Here is a 21,389-nt window from a genome sequence, read left to right on the forward strand (position 1 = left end):
AATATCTCTGATTGTTGTGCATCAGTATTTTTGTTGTCCGGCAGTCATAAATTGCCTTTTTTACAGTTTTACGCCACATTTTTACAGTCTACTGAGTCCAGTAGTACAGTTTACTGTTTTAATAACATAATCCTGAGGTTTGTCATCTGCTGTGTTTCCCACAGCTGGATATAGTGCAGCAGGAGTACATCCATGAGTCGGGCCTGGAGCAGTTTGAGGTGGTCAAGGCAGCTTTTGATGCCTCTGGCAGCTGGATGGCAACAGTAGAAGAAAGAAATCAGAAAGCTGCTGAGCTGGAGCTTAACTTGAAATTGTGGGCATTTGATGAACAAACACAGAGGTACGGACAGCGAAACTACATCTGACATTTCTGTATTCTGGTGTTTCATTTAAACGGATACAATTCAATATTAGACTTTCCAAAAGTGTCTTCAAGATTGTAGTTTTGTGAATCACACTGTTGAGGAAAGGTCAGTGTTTAGTATGAATATTTTATTTTTACAACCCTATATCATGCTTATGGTATCACCTACAGTTTTGTGCTGAACACGACTATCTCGACCCCCCACGAGGCCCGGATTACAGACATGTGCTTTTGCCACGCTGCCGACAGCCAGACCACCGTGCTGGTCTCCACCAGCAAGGACGGACACTTCAAAGCCTGGCAGCTGAGTGCAGCGGCCCACACACAGGGTGAGCAGTCCTGGTTCTGCTCTGTTCGACTGTGGTCATATCTACCTTCTCTATTGTAATGTATTATCTCTTCGATTTACACACGGCATCTATTGCACGTCTGTCCGTCCTGGGAGAGGGATCCCTCCTCTGTTGCTCTCCCTGAGGTTTCTCCCATTTTCCCCTTTAAACTGTGGGTTTTCTCTGGAAGTTTTTCCTTGTATTGTCATACTGATATTCTGTACAAACTAGGGATGTAACGATATACCGAATATCGCGGTATCGCGGTAAATAAACGTCCCAATACCGTCGTGAGACTGACAAAATCTACCGCGATTTAAAAAAAAAATTAATTAAAAATAAAAATATTATTTTTTAAACACTTTTTTTTTTAAACCTTTATTTAACCAGGTGGTCCCATTGAGATAATCGATCTCTTTTTCAAGAGAGACCTGTCCAACATGGCAGCAAGTAGGTTACAACATGAACATAAAACAACAGATAACAAAAAGGACATCGTATTTACAGGGCTACACTTACACACCTAGAGACATTGACAAGTACCAACAATATATTTATATCTCGCCCTGTCAATAAGCCTCACCTTCTTGGCAAAAACTGTATTGTTTTTGAAGTGGTGGAGAGACCATGCACAGTTTGACCCACTGCTGTCACCCATGGCCAAAGCATATCTCTCTGTCCCACTGAGGTGGCGTTAGACTTTTTCGCTGTCCGTCATTTTGACAGACAGGATCGTAAAATATCCGTCATAATCCCTTATTACCCGTCGGGTCTGAACAGTTCACGAGAGAGCACGCTCGTGAACTGTCAACGGGGGGGGGGGGCGGTGTTATGCCGTGTGTTATGCCGTGTGTGCATGCACCTCACGGGACGCGCACAGTCAAAATGACAGACTGCTTTCAGATTTTTCTGTCATTGTTAAATAAAATATTCGGTTAAAGCGACCACTGCTGTCCCAGTCACATCAGTACCAAGCAAGATAGTTTTTTCCAGAGCAGGGGATATTGTAAATGCCCAAACATCCCAGCTTATAAATACCTGGAAATGTGGAAATTCTCATATTCCTAAAAACCTGTCTGATGATGCTGAGTGAGTGACTAGTGAGTTTGAGTTGAGTTACTTGAAAAACTAAAGTGAAACTTGATTTATTTTATTGCAGGGTCTGATTATTAAATGTCCTTGTTTATTTGTGAGATGCAGTGGCACAAAGAAAATGCTTACTTTGTTTGGTAGTACTAGTAGGTACAAAAACACTGGTTTTCTTGTTCCAGTCTGTTACTGTCACTTTGTTTTTGACACTTTAAAATACTGCTATCCTACTAAAATGCTGTAAAAATTAGATTTATTATGTAATAAAGAAACATTTTCCGAGTAAAAAAATGTTTTATTGAAAAAAAAGAAAAAATATTTTTTTCCCCTCCTTTATTATTCAATATCGCGATAAATACCATACCGTGGACTTGTTATCGCGATATTATCGTACTGTGAGTTTTTGGTATCGTTACATCCCTAGTACAAACTGAAGCGCACTGAGACAAATGTAACATTTGTGATATTGGGCTATATAAATAAACATTGATTGATTGATATTGTCGAGGGTTAGACTTCTGGTTGTTGATGTGCATCTCCAAGAACTATTGCTGTGTCTTAATTGGTTGAGTGGAGCACTCGACACTTGGTGCAATCAAACACCTTCTTGGCTTCGTAGCGGAAGTGGCGCAGTCGAGGTTGAACCAGTGAACGCAGCACTTTGCAAATGCACTTTTTTCACTATTATTTTATGATGGCTTTACAATGCATCAGTTTGATTGTTGGGTTGGAGCGAAATTGGGGAGTACATTTGTCACTAATCACCCCGGTGCCTGTCTCCCTCTAACCCCCCTTTCAGATGAAGGTCCTTCCTGGTCGTGTGATTTTGTCGGAGCCTATCACGGCCTGGTGCCTGAGCGCTGCTGTTTCTCAGCCGATGGCTCGCTGCTGGCAGTCAGCTTTCAGGAGGTAGTGACGGTGTGGAGCCCGGCTTCCTGGGAGCTCCTCACCACTCTGTCTCAGCCTCCTCAAGCTATCAGGTCAGAGCACACACATGTACTCGCCTCCCACACATCTCCAGGGCTGCCTGTGGAACCTCAATACTTGTGTGTTGATTGTGATGAACTGATTATGTTTGAAGCGTTGTTAAGTATTGACAAAATTATTGCTCGTAGGACTGCACAAATAATCCAAATTATTATGAAACTGCAGTATGGAACCGTGCAATGTTCAAATCACAAGAAGCACAACATGTGTTAAAGGTCCCATGTCATGGCCATTTCTACTGATCATAATTCCACTGTTGAGGTTTACTAACATAGATGTACACTGTGCAATGTTCCAAACTCACATTGGTTTCTCTAACACACTGGTTCTCAACGGGGGCGGTACCGCCCCCCAGGGGGCGTTCAGAGAACATCGGGGGGCGCTGGAAGCAATATTTTTGAAAGGGGGGCGTTGAGGTGTTCTTGGGGGGCGTTCACGCATAATGTCTTTTTGTCATGAAAAACGCTGGCCACAGCGTCTTTTCCTGTACAAAAAGCAGCTGTCAGCATCTTTTGTTGCTATAGGAAACCACAACTCTGCTTGCGATTGGTCAGCTGTCAGCAGTGTTATTACGGGTACGTTCGTAAATGCACAAACGGTCAGTCCGCTCGGACAACCCGTCTGTTCAGCCAGAGCACCCAGCTGTGAGCGCTCTGGACTGTGGAACGGGGACGCTCGGAGCGCTCTGAGCGCATTTACGAACGTACCCTACAAAAAGCAGCCGGGAGTTTTCACTTTGTTAAATTTGTATATGTTTTGTTATGACAAATTCCACTAAGTGGTTAGTTTATGAAAATAATACCCGTTTCTATGTCTACTACGACATGGAAGAGCTGGCTAGCCAGGCTGCTCCACACAGAGCTCTGTTTGTTCAAGATTACAACGACTTCCGGTCCGCTCCCGGCATGATGTCTTGTCATGTCACCAGCTAGCCCTCTAGCGTTTGCCGCCATATCGTGACACTACCCCCCCCCCCCCCCCTAAATATTAGCATCATAAAACAACAAAAATCATATCACATCAGCAAAATGGCCGCGAAAAAGATAAAATGCAGACAGTACTCTATTGAATATCTTAGCTATGGCTTCATACCGTCTCCTACCAATGCACAACTCCCAATGTGTTTACTTTGCGAACATGTATTTTCCAATGAGGGAATGAAACCCTCACGTTTAAAGGAGCACCTTACCAAGATCCACCCGGATAAGGCAGATAAGGAGCGTCCGTTCTTCCAGGCCCTCAAAGAGAAACATGGTAGGAGCACCATCAGCAGTCTCTTCGATAGGAAGACCACCCAAACTGACAGCGGGCTAATAGCGTCATATAACATCTCCTTGCTGATAGCCAAATGTGGGCAGCCGTTCACAATCGGAGAGAAGTTGGTACTCCCTGCCATCAAAGAGGTCATATCTACTGTGATGGAGCGTGATCCCACACAGGTGCTGAAATCCATCCCACTCAGTAATGACACCGTAGCACGCAGGATTGATGAAATGGGCGCTGATACAGAGGAGCAGCTGTGTGCCATCCTGCGGGAAACTCCATTCAGCCTTCAGCTGGATGAGACAACCACTTCTGACAACAATGTTCTGTTGATGGCCTATGTCCGCTATAGCACCTCCAACAGTCAGGAGATGGCTGAGGAATTTTTATTTTCCAAATATCTGGTCACAGACACCAAGGGCCAGACCATTTTTAATGCACTGGATGCTTATCTACAGGAGAAGTCAATCCCGATCAACAACATCCTCGCATGTGCTACTGACGGTGCCCCTCCCATGGTTGGCAGGTACCGTGGCTTCACCACTCTGCTGAAGGTCCCGCATGTCCTCACAGTCCACTGTGTCTTGCACCACCACAACCTTGTGGCCAAATCTAAAAGTCCACCTCTCCACGAGTCTCTCAATGTTGCAGTAAAGGCAATAAACAAAATAAAAGCCCACGCCCTGAATAACAGATTGTTCCGACAGCTGTGTCAGGAAAATGATGAGACCTTTGAGCGTCTTCTTCTCCACACTGATGTCCGCTGGCTCTCAAAAGGAAACTGCCTTGCTCGTTTTTGTGAGCTGTTTGACAGCATCGTGGAGTTCCTGGAGGAGGTGGATGCAGCTCTCGGGGAACAGGTGTCATCCAGCCGCTGCGACATCATGTACCTCGCAGACTTCTTTGGCAAAATGAATGAAGTCACGCTGAAGCTCCAAGGAAAAGGAGTTACTCTGATCCAGAGCAAGGCGGTCATCCACAGCCTCACCTCCAGGCTGGATCTATACCAGCAGAGCATAGGCAGGAGGCAGTTTGCTCATTTCCCGCTGTTGACCAAGGTGATCTAGCCTAGGCTACTAAATAATGATAATAATAAATAATACATGTAATAAATGTAGGCTACTCTATGCAACACTATATTTGTGTTCCTGGTTAGTATAAATAACTTATGTTCTGAATGTATTATGAGAATAAATAAACATCAATTAGTAAACTAATTAGCAATAAAATAACCAGTTTAAAATCGGATGGTAACATTCTGCACCGATAACAATTTCCTGGTTATACTCATTGCAGGTGTCTGAGGCTCTTACCGATGAGCGCCTCCTCATTTACACAGACCACCTGAGGATGGTGAATGCCGACTTGAAGATCCGCTTCAGAGATCTTTTGGACCTCGATGTTCCCACCTGGGTGGTGCAGCCCTTTCAGGCGGACGTGGCGGAATGCGAGCCAGCAATACAGGAGCGTCTCATCGACATTCAGAGTGACGATGAGGCCCAGGCTATTTTCCGCACCTCTGGCTGGGGCAACATGTGGGTCAAATACTCTCAGCGTTACCCGGCTCTCTGGGAGAAAGCGAGGCTGCTTCTTCAGGCTTTCCCAACCACATACCTCGTGGAGCAGGGATTCAGCCAGGTCCTCCACATGCAGTCCAAGTACTGCAATCGCTTGAACTTGACGGCCTCAGGTGCACTGCGACTGAAACTAAGTTCTCTGCAACCCGCAGTGAAGAAACTGGCGGAGAACCACCAAGCGCAGGGCTCACAATAACCTTCCCCCCCCGCAATTTGGCGAAATGCAACACCTTTCCAACCTGTTAGTTCTGTAGGTCTAATGTACAGTTTTGTAGCCTTCTGTTTGTTCTGCACTGGACATGTGTGAAATTGCTGCTGTTCCGTAGCAGTCTGTTTGTATTCTCTGCTCTTGTCTGAGTTTGTTTAACACTCATAACTATCATTTTAATTCACATTCACATGGCTTTTCTGCTCTCTGGTAAACTAATGATAATCAGTGTTGGGCAAGTTACTTCCAAAATGTAATATATTACATATTACTTATTACTCTCTTTTGAAAGTAATAAGTTACATTACAATATTACTGTTTCTGAAATGTAATGAGTTACACTACTTTAGTTACTTTTTAGTTACTTTCACCAAAATAACCGCAAAAGAATAGCTAGGTATTTTAAATGCTAAAATGTAGTTTAGTGCAGCTCATTATGCATCCAGTGAAGGGCAATGTGGTATAGCATAACAACTGTGTAGGCCTTAAGGCTACTAACAACTTGTATTACAGGGCTTAGTTGAATACTCGATTCTGATTGTAAATTCTTAACATGTGACACGTTGTTAATACAGCAGTACAGACTGCTGTCAAGGACTATAATGAAGGTTAACATATTGTAAATCAAGGCAAATATTATTTAAACCATGCTCATGGTTTGAAATGGCAAACATTGAAAGGAAAAAGTATTATTAAAACCATGTAGCCTACTACATCATCACCTTGGTCCCATCATATATGCTGGGAAGAGAATATTTACTGTGCTTGAAAACTGGTATCACATCATCATATGAGGTTGACTTTGTGACCTGGACAACATTTCAGCTGCAACATCAGCTCGTTGAAAATAAGCTTGGGATATGAGATATTTTTGTAGCCATTCGTGGTGAAGGCATCTGTGCTATTGTATGCATTATTTTTGACCCAACATTTCTGCAGGCATGTCAGAATATGGTACTATTTTCACATGAATATTCTAGCCATTGTCTATTTTTATACCACAAGCTGCAAAATGACCGCCTTACCCCACTGTCCAGGCGGGTAGTTGTTTAGATATACCTGGCACCTGCGGGCCGCAGAGGGGCGGCGTAGTTTCGGGCGACGAAGACTGCTGCTCCGGGGCCGGCGAGTCAGGCGGGAGTAAGCTAGTGTCCACAACGGAGGGTAACGTGATGTCCGCATCTGACCTGTTGCTACTGTCTGCAGTAGATGCAGTGTTGCTGGCGTTTAGTGATGGTTGCTTTAACCATTTTCGTATAAATGATTATCCACAGATCAGATGTGTGTCACTGCTGTGGAAGCACTTTGGAAATGATGCACGCGCAGCGGAGCAGGTCACGCGCACCTGACACAATTTGTTGTTTGTATTTTTCGCTACGTTCTCTTTTTTGAATGGTTGCATAACGTTCAACTTCCCCGAAGATCTCGACGCGAAGCCTGAGGGGTAAACACCAGGTTTACTAATCTACCTGCACAATTTGTCCGGTGTCGGAATGTCTCGCTTTGTTAGTACATTCTTAAAAAACAAAACACCATTTAATTTCGGGTTAAAATGTGTTGTAACTGCGTTACTGAGCATTGTAACGGGTAATATATTACCCACATTTCATTAGTAATGCGTTACATTACTTCGTTACAGCAAAAAGTAATATATTACTGTAACTGCGTTACTTTTGTAACGCGTTACACCCAACACTGATGATAATGATATTCCAACTGCCCAGTTAAATCAAATCTATTATTTGGCATTCAGTGACATGCTTTTTAAATGATATAACACAGAATATTAGTCAACATTAATATTCAGGGAAGAAAATAAGTCTACTTTTTTTGATGGGGGGCTGTAAGAGACCTGGATAATGGACAGGGGGGCGCTGGCCCAAAAAAGGTTGAGAACCCCTGCTCTAACAGCATCTCTGTATAGCATGTGTATTCATTCTCTGTCCTAAACGGCTTGTTGGAGCTCCTGCCCCCCCCCTTCCCTGTGAGGCCAGTGTGCTCTGATTGGTCGCGACGTGAGAGGCTCGTTGCTGCGAGGAGCAGACAGGCTTCCGTCTCGGCGATACAGCTAGAACAAGCGAAACTCATCCTGAGCGATCACAAACACTCACAGCCGAAGTAAAAACAATAAGTGTGGCTTGATATTGAGTAAGAAAAATGTTTATAACCAGGGGTGCACATAACTTTTTTGCCCTGGTTCTCAAAGGAGCACCTGGAGATGTTGCTTGGTGCTCATCCTTAAAATGAAATAAACCGTAACTTTTGAGGGGGTCTTGACTTTATTTGCCAGACACACGGCACTGAACACACATGCAGAGGTGAACACAGAACACACATGCAGAGGTGAACACAGAACACACATGCAGAGGTGAACACAAGACAACATTAGCACGACCAGTTATCCTACAAGCTGTCATCACTACCCTCCTGACTGTTCTCCTCACTGTCTTCCTCTCTGTCAGACATGGTAGCTGATGATGTAGGCCTACTACTTTCTCTCTGATTGAGTCTGCGATTAGCTGCTTGCTAAGTCAACAGCTGGTTTTGGGTCGAAAGTCTCTGTTGTCATCTTAGACAAGTGGATGTAATCAAATAAGTATGTGAACATAACCAATAACCTACCATAGCCAATAACAAATGAATGTAACTTATTTTATTTCTGTTGTTCATTCATATCTTACCTTAACATTTATTTATTCATGCATTTTTTTATCTCTCCAATTTTAAAGGATATTTTTGGTTAATGTCCTATAGTATACATTGGAATGATTTCAAACCTGTTTATCCCACTAATTATAAAGTAGTGCTTTGAAAATATGTGTTTACATAAATTGTGACCAAACTAGGGGTGGGCGATATTGAAAAATATAATATCACGATATTTTTAAAGCAGTATCACGATAGACGATATTTATCACGATATTTTTTCATGTCGGTTATTATGGTTATTTTTCAAGTTACTTACCTTGTAGGTGGTTGTACTCTTAACAAAAAATAAAATAAAAAGGAGTAACAGACCAAAATACCATTTCAAGCTGGTTTTAATTCTGCAATGAATCCCTGAATGAACAATTCAACCGGAATTTTGATATGGCTTCCTCAGTGTTCAAGTATAGGCCTACACAACAAACATTAACACTGGTTTCTTCACCAAGTAAAGTGCACTCTCTTGCTGAATAAAATAAAATATTCAAGGCACAGTTTCTCAGTATAAAAATTTACTTTCTCTTTTAGATTGCACTAGCAGTGATGTAACATCAATAAACATGAAAAGGAGAGGGAAAAAACTAAGTAAAACATCAATGAGGAAAAGTCAGTGCCAAACAATTAAAAATGTAAACTTTAGACTTGAAGTGCAATCAAAGACTTTAACATAACTGAACATCTGTTTCAAAAGGGAAAAACAATATAAATACCTTATTGATAAAATAAAATATAAGCCAACAGAATCAACCAAGACAATAAATGAAGTACAATACTGTCTGAATCCTGACTAGACAGCTTGGTTTTTACTAACCATTATCAGTATTTAGCTACTTCGGCATCATTTTGAAACGTGTATTACAATTAAATCACGGTAAAATAGGTTAATTTTGTCGTAGTTGGTTTCCACCACAGTATTTACATGGATATAAGCAACGCCCCCTCTCCAGCGCGTCCTGTTTGAGTGACAGGAGTAAACACAGCTGACAGCCACGGTGAAACTCCAGCGGTTAGTGTGAGAATATTCGCATTGCGTCCGTTGTGAACGCAGCATGATGCAGTTCAGAAACCACTGTTCTGACGCTTTTAAAGTAACTTCAAGATTTTAACAGTATCAGTGGCACACAGGCCATTGTGGCCGTAGGACGTACAATTATTTTCGGGGCTTCACGGCCAGACCGGCCGTAATGGCCGCCTTGAAAACCCTACCCTGGTGCACTATCACGATAGATATGATATCTCTGAAAAGGCATATCGTGGAGACCTAATATCGTCTCGACGATATATATCGTCATATCGCCCACCCCTAGACCAAACCGTTTGAAGTTAGACTAAAGTGAACTATCTAAACACTCAGAGTCCTTTACCTCACTGAGCTGTAGTTATCACCCTCTCAGTCTGACTGGAGAGGACTCTCCCTCCACATTATTGTAGAAACATCTTATATCCGTTAGAGCAGCTAACACCAGATTCTAATAACAACAGAGCCGGTACCGGTGCACCCTCCCTCTCTCCCTCGCTCACTCGCAATTTGTCTGTGAGCTGCGGGCGCCAGATAAGCCAACATCCCCCATTTTTATCACTTACAGCGCCCATCGTACAGGGCAAATGAAACGTGTAACCGGGGTGAAAAGGGTGTTACATGTACTTAGTTATGAATATTGTTACATCAAGGCCGAAAATTAGGATGAGCCCCAACGGTCAAAAATGTTTCCCTCCCAGAGCTGTCAGCGCAGCGTCTCCCCAGATCTGGCGCCCTAGGCGAACATCTATAACGCCAGTGCTACAGGCCGGCCCTGAGTTCATATGCAACTCACAAATATCTTTCTCTCTCTCCTCTCTTTTCTCTTCTCCCTTCTATCTCTTCTCTCTCTCCCTCTCCCTCTCTCTCTCTCTCTCTCTCTCTCAATGTTGCTATGCAAATGCACTTTTTTTCAAATGACCCGGTGCTCTTTCTTTGGCGGAAGTGCGCCTGCGCACCAGTTATGTGCAGCCCTGTTTATAACGCTGTGAGCATGGGTCTGCGGAGAGCATTTCTCCGCCATCCCAACGTTTACCCATTTAAACAGTCGTGGTAGATACCTTGTTTGTTTTAAACATCATAAATACACAAACAACAATGAATACTTACTGTGTGTGTGTGTGTGTGTGTGTGTGTGTGTGTGTGTGTGTGTGTGTGTGTGTGTGTGTGTGTGTGTGTGTGTGTGTGTGGTTTCACTACTACCAATATTTACTAGTCGACACATTTTTCAAAATAGTAGTCGACTAGTCGTTACGTCATAATAAAGACACACAAAGAGAGGTGTACAACTGTATTTTATATTGGAACTCATACAGTAACATTAAACACTGCATTTTAATTTGTGTTACATGGCTGAGTAAATAACAAACAGTAACTGGACTCACCAAAATCGACAGCAAAAAGCTCTTGTTTACATAAATGCCACGTAAATCCAGTGCGCAACACTTTATTCGCTGTCCTCCACGATAACGTCCACCTTTCCATATTTTTGGTTTGGTTTGAACACCAACGCATCGACATGTGAGGGAAGGAGGCTTGACCGCTTTCGGGTGACAGTGTTGCCTGCCAGGGAAAAAACCCTCTCACTCGGGGTGCTTGTGGCTGGAATAGCCAGGTAGCTCCTCGAAAGCGGGGGAAGCTGTGCACGTTTTCTGCCCACCACTCCAGTGGATTCAGTGTGCGAAAAAGCACACGTCCCACCGTCCGGGACGTGTTATTTACAATAACGGACAAGTAGATCTTGTAATTGACTTGTCCGGTGGACAAGTGACGTTTTTCGCCCTCATTTATTGACAAATTATTGACAAATTAAGTTTACAAAAGGCAGAACTCATTCGCAAATTGTCCGTGTCCGACATTGTTCGTTTAGAAATGTTAGTTTCGGTTCTGCTTGTCAATTCCTAAGGAAATGCATCTCGCCGCTTTCTGTACTGAGACAGGGGCATGGCGTGGCGGGACGTGTAGCACAGTGGCAGGGTTGGGAAGCAAAACTCGGTTCCGAGTAGGAACAAATAACAATTGTCAGGTCCCGGGATTAATAAGAGTTGTGAGGACAGGACGCGAGGCCGAACCCCGCGGACCGCAGCTCTCTCTCTCTCTCTCTATGCTCCGGATCAGCTGATCGCTGCAGCTCAGCGTCTCTCTCTCTCTCTCTCTTTCTACACACAGCGGATCCGCTGCCCGTTTAACAGCCTCATCTTTGTCAAACTTTCTTATGTTCTTTCTTTAACACGTAATGAAGATTATTAAACGTTTTAGCTCCTGTGTTGTTAATATTGACCGCCATTTCCTTTATGAAGTGAAACAGCCTCCCTGTCTGTGTCCTCGCGTTTTCCTCACATCCCCGGACCCCCAGACTCGGAGGAGCACAGGGATGTCAGTATTGTTTATGAAGCAGGGTATAGAAAGTACATTATTGAAATGAACATACTATTTATTTACTTTTACAAACAGTGAGCAGCTGGGCAGCTGCAGCATGTGTATTGCAGGACATGTGTAAGCGTGCAAGCTTCTTTAAGTTGTAGAAAAGCGTACGCCTATAGGCTATGAAAATAATGTATTATTATTATTAGGCCTATAGTGTTGGACATGTGTGGTTGGACTCTGTCTCACAGGCAGGTTGCAGCATGTGTGTTGCCATATTTTCCATTCTGGACAAGTGAAAAATGTATTCGGACAAGTAAATTGCCAAACTCACTTGTCCATGGACAAGTACTCTCTAAAAACTTTTTCTCACACTGGGATTATCCATTGTGGGGATATGCGGTGTCCGCTGGCAGTAATCCCGTAGCTCATCATCCGCATCACTGTTGACCCGTGTTTTCTTGCTGTTCGTTTGCCTCTGTTCTGCGCTGACGCCGGTCCGTTGCTCACTGGTGCTAGCATTACTGCTAGTGCTAGCTGTCGACAGCGGGTGTCTCATCTTCAGATGGTTGCGCATAGCAGATGCATTTGTATTGTACTTCAGTACAGCTGTACACAACTGACACTTCACTGTGGAGCTGCTTACATCTTCGTTGAAGTACTGCCATACATAAGAATGTCGGACGTGTTTTGTCGATTAGTTGGTGAAACCCCGTGTGTGTGTGTGTGTGTGTGTGTGTGTGTGTGTGTGTGTGTGTGTGTGTGTGTGTGTGTGTGTGTGTGTGTGTGTGTGTGTGTGTGTGTGTGTGTGTGTGTGTGTGTGTGTGTGTGTGTGTGTGTGTGTGTGTGTGTGTGTGTGTGTGTGTGTGTGTGTGTGTGTGTGTGTGTGTGTGTGTGTGTGTGTGTGTGTGTGTGTGTGTGTGTGTGTGTGTGTGTGTGTGTGTGTGTGTGTGTGTGTGTGTGTGGGCGCGGGAAGGTATTTTGAGTGGGGGTGCTGAGGTGCTGGACTCCAGTGAACACTATTACGGGCACTAAAGAGCACGCACAAAAAAACTCCCTACACGCAAACACACAGTAAACCCGCGACTGTTACAATGAAGGCTCAATAATCAGCTCACGGCATATAGGCAGGGGTAAAGTGCTATTTTTTACGAGTGGGGAGCGGACCTCACCTCCTCTAGGGGGGTCCGGGGGGATGCTCCCCCGGGAAGATTTTTTTTAAATATTGAAGTTAAAAGCATCAATCTGCTGCACTTTGAGAGCAACATTAAGAGATCTATGGATACATCTCTCAACACCCAGATGAAACACAACTGTAAGCAGATGTTCTTTTTCTTTATGGATATTTTACAAATCACTCCCCTTTCAAACTGTATTCTTGTTTTACTGCCATATAGTATTTCATAACTGTTTTTCCTTTATTCTCTTATTTTTTTTATAACTATAATGATCATATAGTTGTGTGTGTGTGCTGTGGAAATAATCTTTTGAATAATTTTTGACCAAACCGTTTGAGACCCACTGAGATAACTTAGACTAAAGTTAACTATCTAAACACTCAGAGAGTCCTTTAGCTCACCTGAGCCTCTCAGTCTGAGAGGAGAGCTCTCCTCCAGCTTGTTGTGGAAAAAACAGCTCCGTATGTCCGTTAGTGCAGCTAGCTAACCAGATGCTAACAACACGGTCCCTGCTGCTGGCACCGGTCCCTCTCTCTCCCCCTCTCTCACACACACTAAATGCGCTATTTCCGCACACACAGAGCCGCGAGCTTGAATGACACAAGCACTTTTATTTCCATGCAACTCTCTGATTGGTCTGGTGTCTTGCCTCTGTTGCATTCACTGAACACGGGAAATTACAGTCCTGCCGTCCTTTCTAGTGTCTTGATGAGGTTCACGTAAAGCACGGTTAATGTATTATATTATTGAGGTAGAATTGTCCGGGCCTACAGAAAAAACATTCGGGGCAGGCCAAAATATTATTTTACCAACAATGTGGAATTTATTGGCTACATATCACACAGATTATGCACAGCGGGAGCAGCAATAACCGTCAAATAATAATTCAGACAGGGGAGCTCCGCACCCCCTGCCTGCCGCTAGGGGGTGCTGCAGCGCCCTCAGCACCCCCCTTCCTGTGTGTGTGTGTGTGTGTGTGTGTGTGTGTGTGTGTGTGTGTGTGTGTGTGTGTGTGTGTGTGTGTGTGTGTGTGTGTGTGTGTGTGTGTGTGTGTGTGTGTGTGTGTGTGTGTGTGTGTGTGTGTGTGTGTGTGTGTGTGTGTGTGTGTGTGTGTGTGTGTGTGTGTGTTGCCCCACCCCCTCGCACACAGACAGGGAGAGAGAGATCTCTCGTCAGGATTGGAAAGATTGAAAGTACAAAAAATAATCATAGATGCATTTTTGCATATTAGATAACGGAGTTGACGACACCAAAGCTACAATATAATGTTTGTGTAGCATAATAAATATGAGATATCGTCCTTCAGTGCCCTACGCTGTACATATCCGGCATGAATCGCTGAAAGGTTTGGGAAGCTTTGTTTCGTGAAAGGCTACTGGGTATCCCTACGTAGCGATACCCAGGGAGTAAAAGCGAAATGTCCAACGAGGTGTTCTGGGGCAGCATAGACAGGTCTTTTCTGTGTTAAAGTACACCCTGTAGGGAGTAAAACTCTGAGGGTTTGTGACTCTGCAGACCGTTTACATGCAGAAAAACCTTCATAACACACAAGGGGACGGGTAATAACCGGAAAAGCATGACATGGGAGCTTTAAGGCTGATTATGTTCAGAGATATCACAGCCTACAGGTTATATTCGGACTGAATAAAAAATACTTGTTTAGTCAGATCCTCTTTACAAAAATCAGTAATAATAAGAACAATGATGCAAAACTTTCAATCCCTCTACTGTGAATCATATTGCTGTTGCAATAGCAATCAAAAGAGCTCCATTAGTAACTTTTTCATTGTGCAACTGCGATTGCTCAGTCTTTACATTGTATTTGAGTTAACCGTCCAGCTGTTGGTGTTACTTTCTACTACTATTGTTCCACTTTTTTTATAGAATTGTCAAAAAATCTATGATAATATTACACAGTATGGTTATTGTTGTATTTATAATTTGTATGGCTAACTCATCCCAAACAAGAGACAGAAAATGAATACAAAACAACAGAATTTGTCTGAACATCAGCCAGTTTGTATGCTTATTACAAACGTAACAGAAATTGTGACTGGTAGCAGAAATATCAAAGACTATAATTATAAGAGGATAATTGACCCAGTAAAACATTCAGTTAACATTATATTTTTAAAAGATATGGCTGGTTTTATTCCCTTCCAACACAACACTCTAATGCAAAGAATAATTTATTTTTAAGCAAGAATCTTATTTAGTGTCTTAAAGTCATAAAAATTACAAACGGATGTATAAAAAAAACAAGACAAACACAAAGTAAGTGATTTTAGCAAAGATAGGGTTATGGAGAGACTGCTGCTAGAAGTTAAACTTAATATGGATCCAAATGTTGGTCTCAAATTGATCATAGATTGCGAATGTTCACTTCACTCAGGGGTAGACATTAAGGGTAAAATGCCACTGGCCCTCTGGGCCAATGGAATTGTATTATCACTGGCCCCACCATTGTAACCAATGGCCCGGAGCATTCGTCCAAAAGAAATCGACTTATAATGAAAAAGAATAACACATTTGTTGCAATAGTAATTTATGCACTAACTACATTACTACTTGTTCTACAACATTTGAATCATCAGTTCTTCCTCATTTTCCTCAATTGTTCATATTTGGTTTATTAAAATAATGATATTGTGGTCATTGTCTGCAATTATTATGAGTATTATTATTTTTAAAATGCACTTTCTGCCTTCCTGTCATTAGGAGTTAGAAATGTAATGGCTATGTAATAGATTAGATTACAACCTTCATTATCCTAAACTGCTGGGACATGTCCATATAGCCAATACCTTTATATTTTCTACTCTTCACTTACTTGTCAGCATAGGTCGGCATTGATGTACAGAGCCGACAGAAGACCTTGTTTATATTGGCATCATATTGAGAGGTGCAGTGACGCGTCATAAAACCAGGAAGTAAGCTGCTGGTTCCCTCGACAAAATGCAATGGGATTTCTCCATAGGGTTTTGGAAAATAGCTGGAAATAAGGTCTGTGGAAAACAAACCTGTTTGATAAATGCACGTTTTGTTCAGCCGGATAATCTCCACGTTTTGTTACCATACTTTTATAATTTTCGAATCATAAATCTAATCGATAGATTATAAAAGGGTTTTAGGACACGTTACAGTGTGGCTAAAACCTTCTCTCCCTCTTCTTCTCATGCTCCCTGTCACTCTCCTTTAACTCCTCCGGTGACTTTCTTTTATTTGAAGATTGTTTTTTGCCCGGCGCTTGGCCGGTTACCGCTGGTATTAAAAACATTTTGGCGAATGGTTAGGTGGCGCGATAGTCTGTAGTGAAGAAGGAGCGTGCTCCCGCTCACGGGAGCCTGCTCGCGCTGCGCTCCGCAGCAAACAGCTGTTTGCTTTTCACCCAACAACGACAACCGCCTCACGAAACGCTATGTTGTAGCGTTAATAAACTAAACAATTTAACTAAACTGCTTGTCAACATACCAATACCACAGGACAATTTTTTTTTTTGAAAGCAATATTTTTTGTGGCCCGAGCGGACAAGGGGAAAGTACGTTATGCTGGCCCGGGGTGTCTAAATAGTGCTTCCGGGCCAGCGGGCCATTTATAATGTCGAGCCCTGGCACTGTAGCTTCACAAAAGAAACACTGGTTTGTTGATTTGTACATCCCAAGTAAGCGCAGAATAGACACACTGGGGTACACATTCAGGGAGAAAAGTATCACTGCACACACAGATTCACTAAGCAACCAGCTGTTTGAGAGTTTGGCTCCTTGGCAGTGGATGTCTAAGAACAGTTAAATGAGCTTGTTAGCTCCCTGGCAGTGGTCCAGAGCTATTTTTCACCGGACAGGGGACGTTACCGCCCTCACCCCCGTCTGCCAGAGGAACACAGGGACAGGCTGCAGCTTCACAACGTTGCTCCAGTCTCTGAAATGTTCTGCAGACCCCCCCCCCCCTGCTCTCAAAAAGGGGCCCTCGGGTCACTGAGGACAAAAGTCCTGTTGCTAGTTTCTGTTCCACTTTCTGTAAGCTCTGAGTCAGCCTAAGCATTTTTCCAAGACCATCAAAGAGAGACGACTTGAGATGTATCAAATAGTGAGAAGAACCTTGCAAACCATTAAATATAATTTGAAAGGCATAAAAGAGAAAAACACTCAACTCTGTGATGCGTGGGTGCAGGCAGACTTTTGGTTTAGTTATGTTGACTTTCCACAAATGTAACCTGCCCGCATTAAAAAATGCATAACTGTTCTAAAAATCCAGAAAGCCACTTCCTGTGTCGTTTGGCTGCTGAAGATAATAAGTTTGGAGGGAGGGAAATGTTAATGGCCAGCTGTTTTGACAGCTGCCTGGTAACCCTCACATAACTACCACCTATGGATATGTGCTGACCTCCAACCTCACCAACTCCACACTTTCACGTGTAACTAGACAAATAAAAAACCAAACATTCTTTACCAAGAAAAGTAATTATTGTCACCAATTACTTTAAATAATATGCAGACAATGTTGGCCTCCTTTTTTTATTTTTGTGCGGGACAGGCATTTTCTGAATGCTAATTCTTGCTTGCGTGTTTCATTTTGAAGCCCTTTTAAGCGGAAAACACCTAAAAAGCTAATCCTGTGAAATATGTGTGGTGTGAGGAGTTGGTTTGTCAGGGGTGTACTTGGGATTTTTTATAGCACCAGGGATAAAAATGATTTTTTTATCTCCAACAGGGATCTTTGTTTTGGGCGCCTAAGCTGTTCCAAGTATCTGCTGGGAACCACGGCCAGCAAGCTGCTCTGCTGCTGGAACCTGCTCACCTGCTCATGTGAGGCTGCACCTTCAGAGGACTTGTCAAAACTTTTGCCGCTCAAAGCATTTGTTGAAATGTGTATATTTTTGTAGGTTTTGTTCCTATATAACTATACCTCTCTGTGCTGTGTCCCCGGCAGTGGAGTGGAACACCACGATGGACGTCAGTCTGCTGCTGGCTGACCCCCTCACTGAGAACATGGCCGCCTTCTGCTTTCAGGCTGGAGGCACCGACTGTAAGCTTTAATCTGGGTTTTAGCTTTGCCAAGTTTTACATACCAAGGCACAATTTTTTTTTATAAAAAATATTTTTAATACAATACAAGTAATATGTTAACGGCAACCTTTAACACAAATCTGAAATGATTTGAAAGTAATAGTATCAAAGTCCTAAAGATTAGATCTGAGAAATGTATTCTAGCCTACTGTTATGCTAGCAGCTCAATGAGAAGGTCATACGTTTAGCAGGTCATAACCAAATTGTGGGTAAATACTAAATATTGACCTAATGCTGGCGCTAGAGGAATTGTCTCGGAATCACCAAAGTTATAATTATAATGTTTTACTCCAGGGAGACATTAATATCTGATCCGATAGTCTTTGAGAGATGGATCAAAAGGACCCACCAACATTTCCATTCCTGGAATCATGTGGCTATCTAAAAATACTACATTTCTTCCAAGAAACAAATCCAACATTTTTGTTGATCCGAGATACAGCTGCTGCATCTGTTCACAAAACTAAATAAAAAGTTATCTTAAGTTATCCAGAAACACAACCCAGGGAGATATTTGCCTTATTGTGGATACATATTTTTATTTTGAGAGTGAGCAGACTGTCTGTGCTTTGCCGATTTCTTCGCTGGCAAGCCACCAGCTCTTTAAAGGAAGCCCGATTGCCCCCGATACCGGGGGCAGACGCAGCATCTCTTAAGAAACAGCGTTAACATTTAACAACCTATTAATGATGCATACCCACTTATCGGGAAGCAACTCAGCTAACAGACGATATTAAAAAAATGTACCTAAACAAAACAAAATCCCAACACCAAGCGTCTAAATCGTCTTAAACGAAAACGAGCTTGAGCTACATTAGCACATATTTGGCGATAGCGATCTTTTCTACTTCATGCTATCGGCACAAACGACATATCATATGAAAGCTGAGATTCCACAGATTCTATTGGTTTAAGTCTCATCACTGTACGACTAAAAACTCACTGAACTAGCAGCCAGGAAAGAGCAAGAAAACAACTTTACAGAGCCATATTTATAAATATGTCTTACCTTTGGGTTTTGTGATCAAAAGTTGTGTTCAAGGGCATAAAAACGATGCTGAAGGTGAATCCAATGTCTCCGTGTCACTTTGAAATGATTAGTGATGATCCATCATTACATGTATTGTAATAAACGGCGTATAATGTTTAGCATCTGCTTTAGGGCAGGCACGTGTGTGCGTCATTTTAACTGACCAATGGTAATGTTTACATGGATTTACGAACTGCCCCTCAATTCTATTGGCTCTAACGGTTACAAAGGTGTCAATCACCCAATTGACCAATGGGTTCCAGAGATACGGCCATGCGTAATGCATAGGTCTGACTGGCAGCTGGCGCACCATTACGCTTTGTGGCGAAAAAAGGTATAGAGGTCATGGTACATTTTCCAAAAAGGTCAAAAACAGTTGTATTTGGATGGAATGAATACCTATAGGGATATTTCAATGAAATAAAATGAGTTTTACAGTCTGGTACCTGAGAAAGGTCAAATGGCACTGATGGTACCCACATATGAGTCCGCCTGGACCTACCTGCTAAACCTCTCAAAGAAAATCAAGTTTCACTAAATTAGCATCTATCCTGACACAGGGTACTTATGATATATTATGGTTTGGATCCCTAAAGGTTCTGGGCTACTATTCCATCATTCAAGAGTGGTTTTCACTATAAAAAATGTGGTTTTTTTAGGCGGAGATTAGAGTTTAAATTGTTTTACTATGTTCCATCTGAATTTACTCTGACACAGCAACATCTATATTGATTCTGACACTGCTACAGCCAACTCATAGGTGTACCATTGCGTTTTTATAATACTTTCTTTTAAATAATACTTCTCCCCCCCCCCCCTTTTTTTTTTATTTCCAGTGTTTGTGTTTAAGCCCAGCGAGCCTCGTCCCTTGTTTTCCCACAAGGCCGTGTGCTCAGGGAAGGTGACTCGCGCCATCTTCTCCCCGCGGGAGGAGATGCTGGAGAGCTGTGAGGAGAGCAGCCAGTGGCTCAACCGCTCCCAGCTCCACTTCCTCACTCAGTACATGGTAAGGCCATAACATCTCTCCATACTGACTGTTTACCTAACAACAAAGAGCAGAACAAAGAAACACTCATATACTTGTGTTCACCCTTAGAGTTACGGGTAGGCTTTCAGAGGCAGTTTTCAAACATGTAGAATAGTTATATTCAGCTTGAACACAGCTGATGACATTTTGTTTGTTGGATAATGATGTATTTGGTCACTATGATGTTGAGTTGGTCCAAAGGGGGCGCTACACTTAGGCTGCAGCCACACGAGGACGATAACGTAAACGCACCGTAATCGTTATCAAAAAATCTTCCGTCCACACGCAATAGGCACCAGAAACGTGTCCGTCCACACGAGACAGCTCGAACCGCTGGAGACGCTGTAGTACATATGCCGGGCCTGTAAGTGGCGCTGTACTTCTGCCACAAAATACACCAAAAGCAGCGAAGAAGACTTCTCGCGCATGCATCTGGTTGCCATGGTTCTGTTTATTCTCCGTGCTGGATTTAGCAGCAGAGGTGGGTGACGGGTTTCGCCGGTCAACATGTCCGTTAAAGTTGAAATCTTCCGGACAAAATTAGAAAAGTGCCGGTCAAAGGTCTTCTTTGTTATTTGTTGAGCTTTAAAACAAATGAATAACGACTCTATATAATAAAACACGGAGGAAGTAGCCTCTCTTTTCCTCCCCCTCTCCTGACAGCCCGTCAGTATCCGTGGTCTCATGCAGCTGGCTGATCCAGTAATGAGTGACCCGACAGTCAAAATAAACATATTTATGTAGTTTGAGAGGTCATTAAAATAGCTAAGGGTGATGATCTGACTTGGTGTGTGTTTTGTTCCGCTCATCGCTCCAAAACAGCGGGCGGAGTTGCAGGTTATCATGCAGAGTTGCGCGTCTCCTCTCCTGTCCGATTAGACTTCACTCGCATCATAGCTATCATAGTTATGTCAATGATGATCCAGGATGCCATTGGGGAAAAAGTAACATTGCAGCCAAAAATGATGTTGCTCTATAATCAGGGCTGCACATAACTGGTGCGGAAGGGCGCACCGCCCGGTACCTGCGTTGTTGTTATTAGAATCTTGTGCTAGCTGCTCTAACGGATATAAGAAGAAGATGTTTCTACAATAATGTGGAGGGAGAGTCCTCTCCAGTCAGACTGAGAGGTTGGTAACTACAGCTCAGTGAGGTAAAGGACTCTTGAGTGTTTAGATAGTTC

General features: G+C 42.9%; 2 protein-coding genes across 2 annotated transcripts in view; both read left to right on the plus strand.

Annotated features, from left to right (window-relative positions):
- The window catches only part of wdr75 (WD repeat domain 75), a 40,274-nt gene extending 19,139 nt beyond the window's left edge, over window positions 1-21,135 (plus strand). The window contains exons 12-17 of the mRNA XM_079663401.1: window positions 165-340; window positions 536-693; window positions 2,582-2,762; window positions 17,794-17,888; window positions 18,013-18,108; window positions 20,016-21,135. Of these exons, the coding sequence (XP_079519527.1) occupies window positions 165-340; window positions 536-693; window positions 2,582-2,762; window positions 17,794-17,888; window positions 18,013-18,108; window positions 20,016-20,197 (888 nt within the window). The 3' untranslated portion in view covers window positions 20,198-21,135. The remainder of the gene's footprint in view (window positions 1-164; window positions 341-535; window positions 694-2,581; window positions 2,763-17,793; window positions 17,889-18,012; window positions 18,109-20,015) is intronic.
- LOC307028409 (zinc finger BED domain-containing protein 5-like) lies at window positions 3,755-6,538 on the plus strand. The gene is made up of 2 exons (XM_079663402.1): window positions 3,755-5,090; window positions 5,329-6,538. The coding sequence occupies exons 1-2, from the start codon at window positions 3,798-3,800 to the stop codon at window positions 5,803-5,805; spliced, it is 1,770 nt and encodes a 589-aa protein (XP_079519528.1). The 5' UTR covers window positions 3,755-3,797; the 3' UTR covers window positions 5,806-6,538.
- Window positions 21,136-21,389: the final 254 nt, after the last annotated feature.

This window comes from Notothenia rossii, assembly GCF_949606895.1.
Source record: "Notothenia rossii genome assembly, chromosome: 2".
Classification (NCBI taxonomy): domain Eukaryota; kingdom Metazoa; phylum Chordata; class Actinopteri; order Perciformes; family Nototheniidae; genus Notothenia; species Notothenia rossii.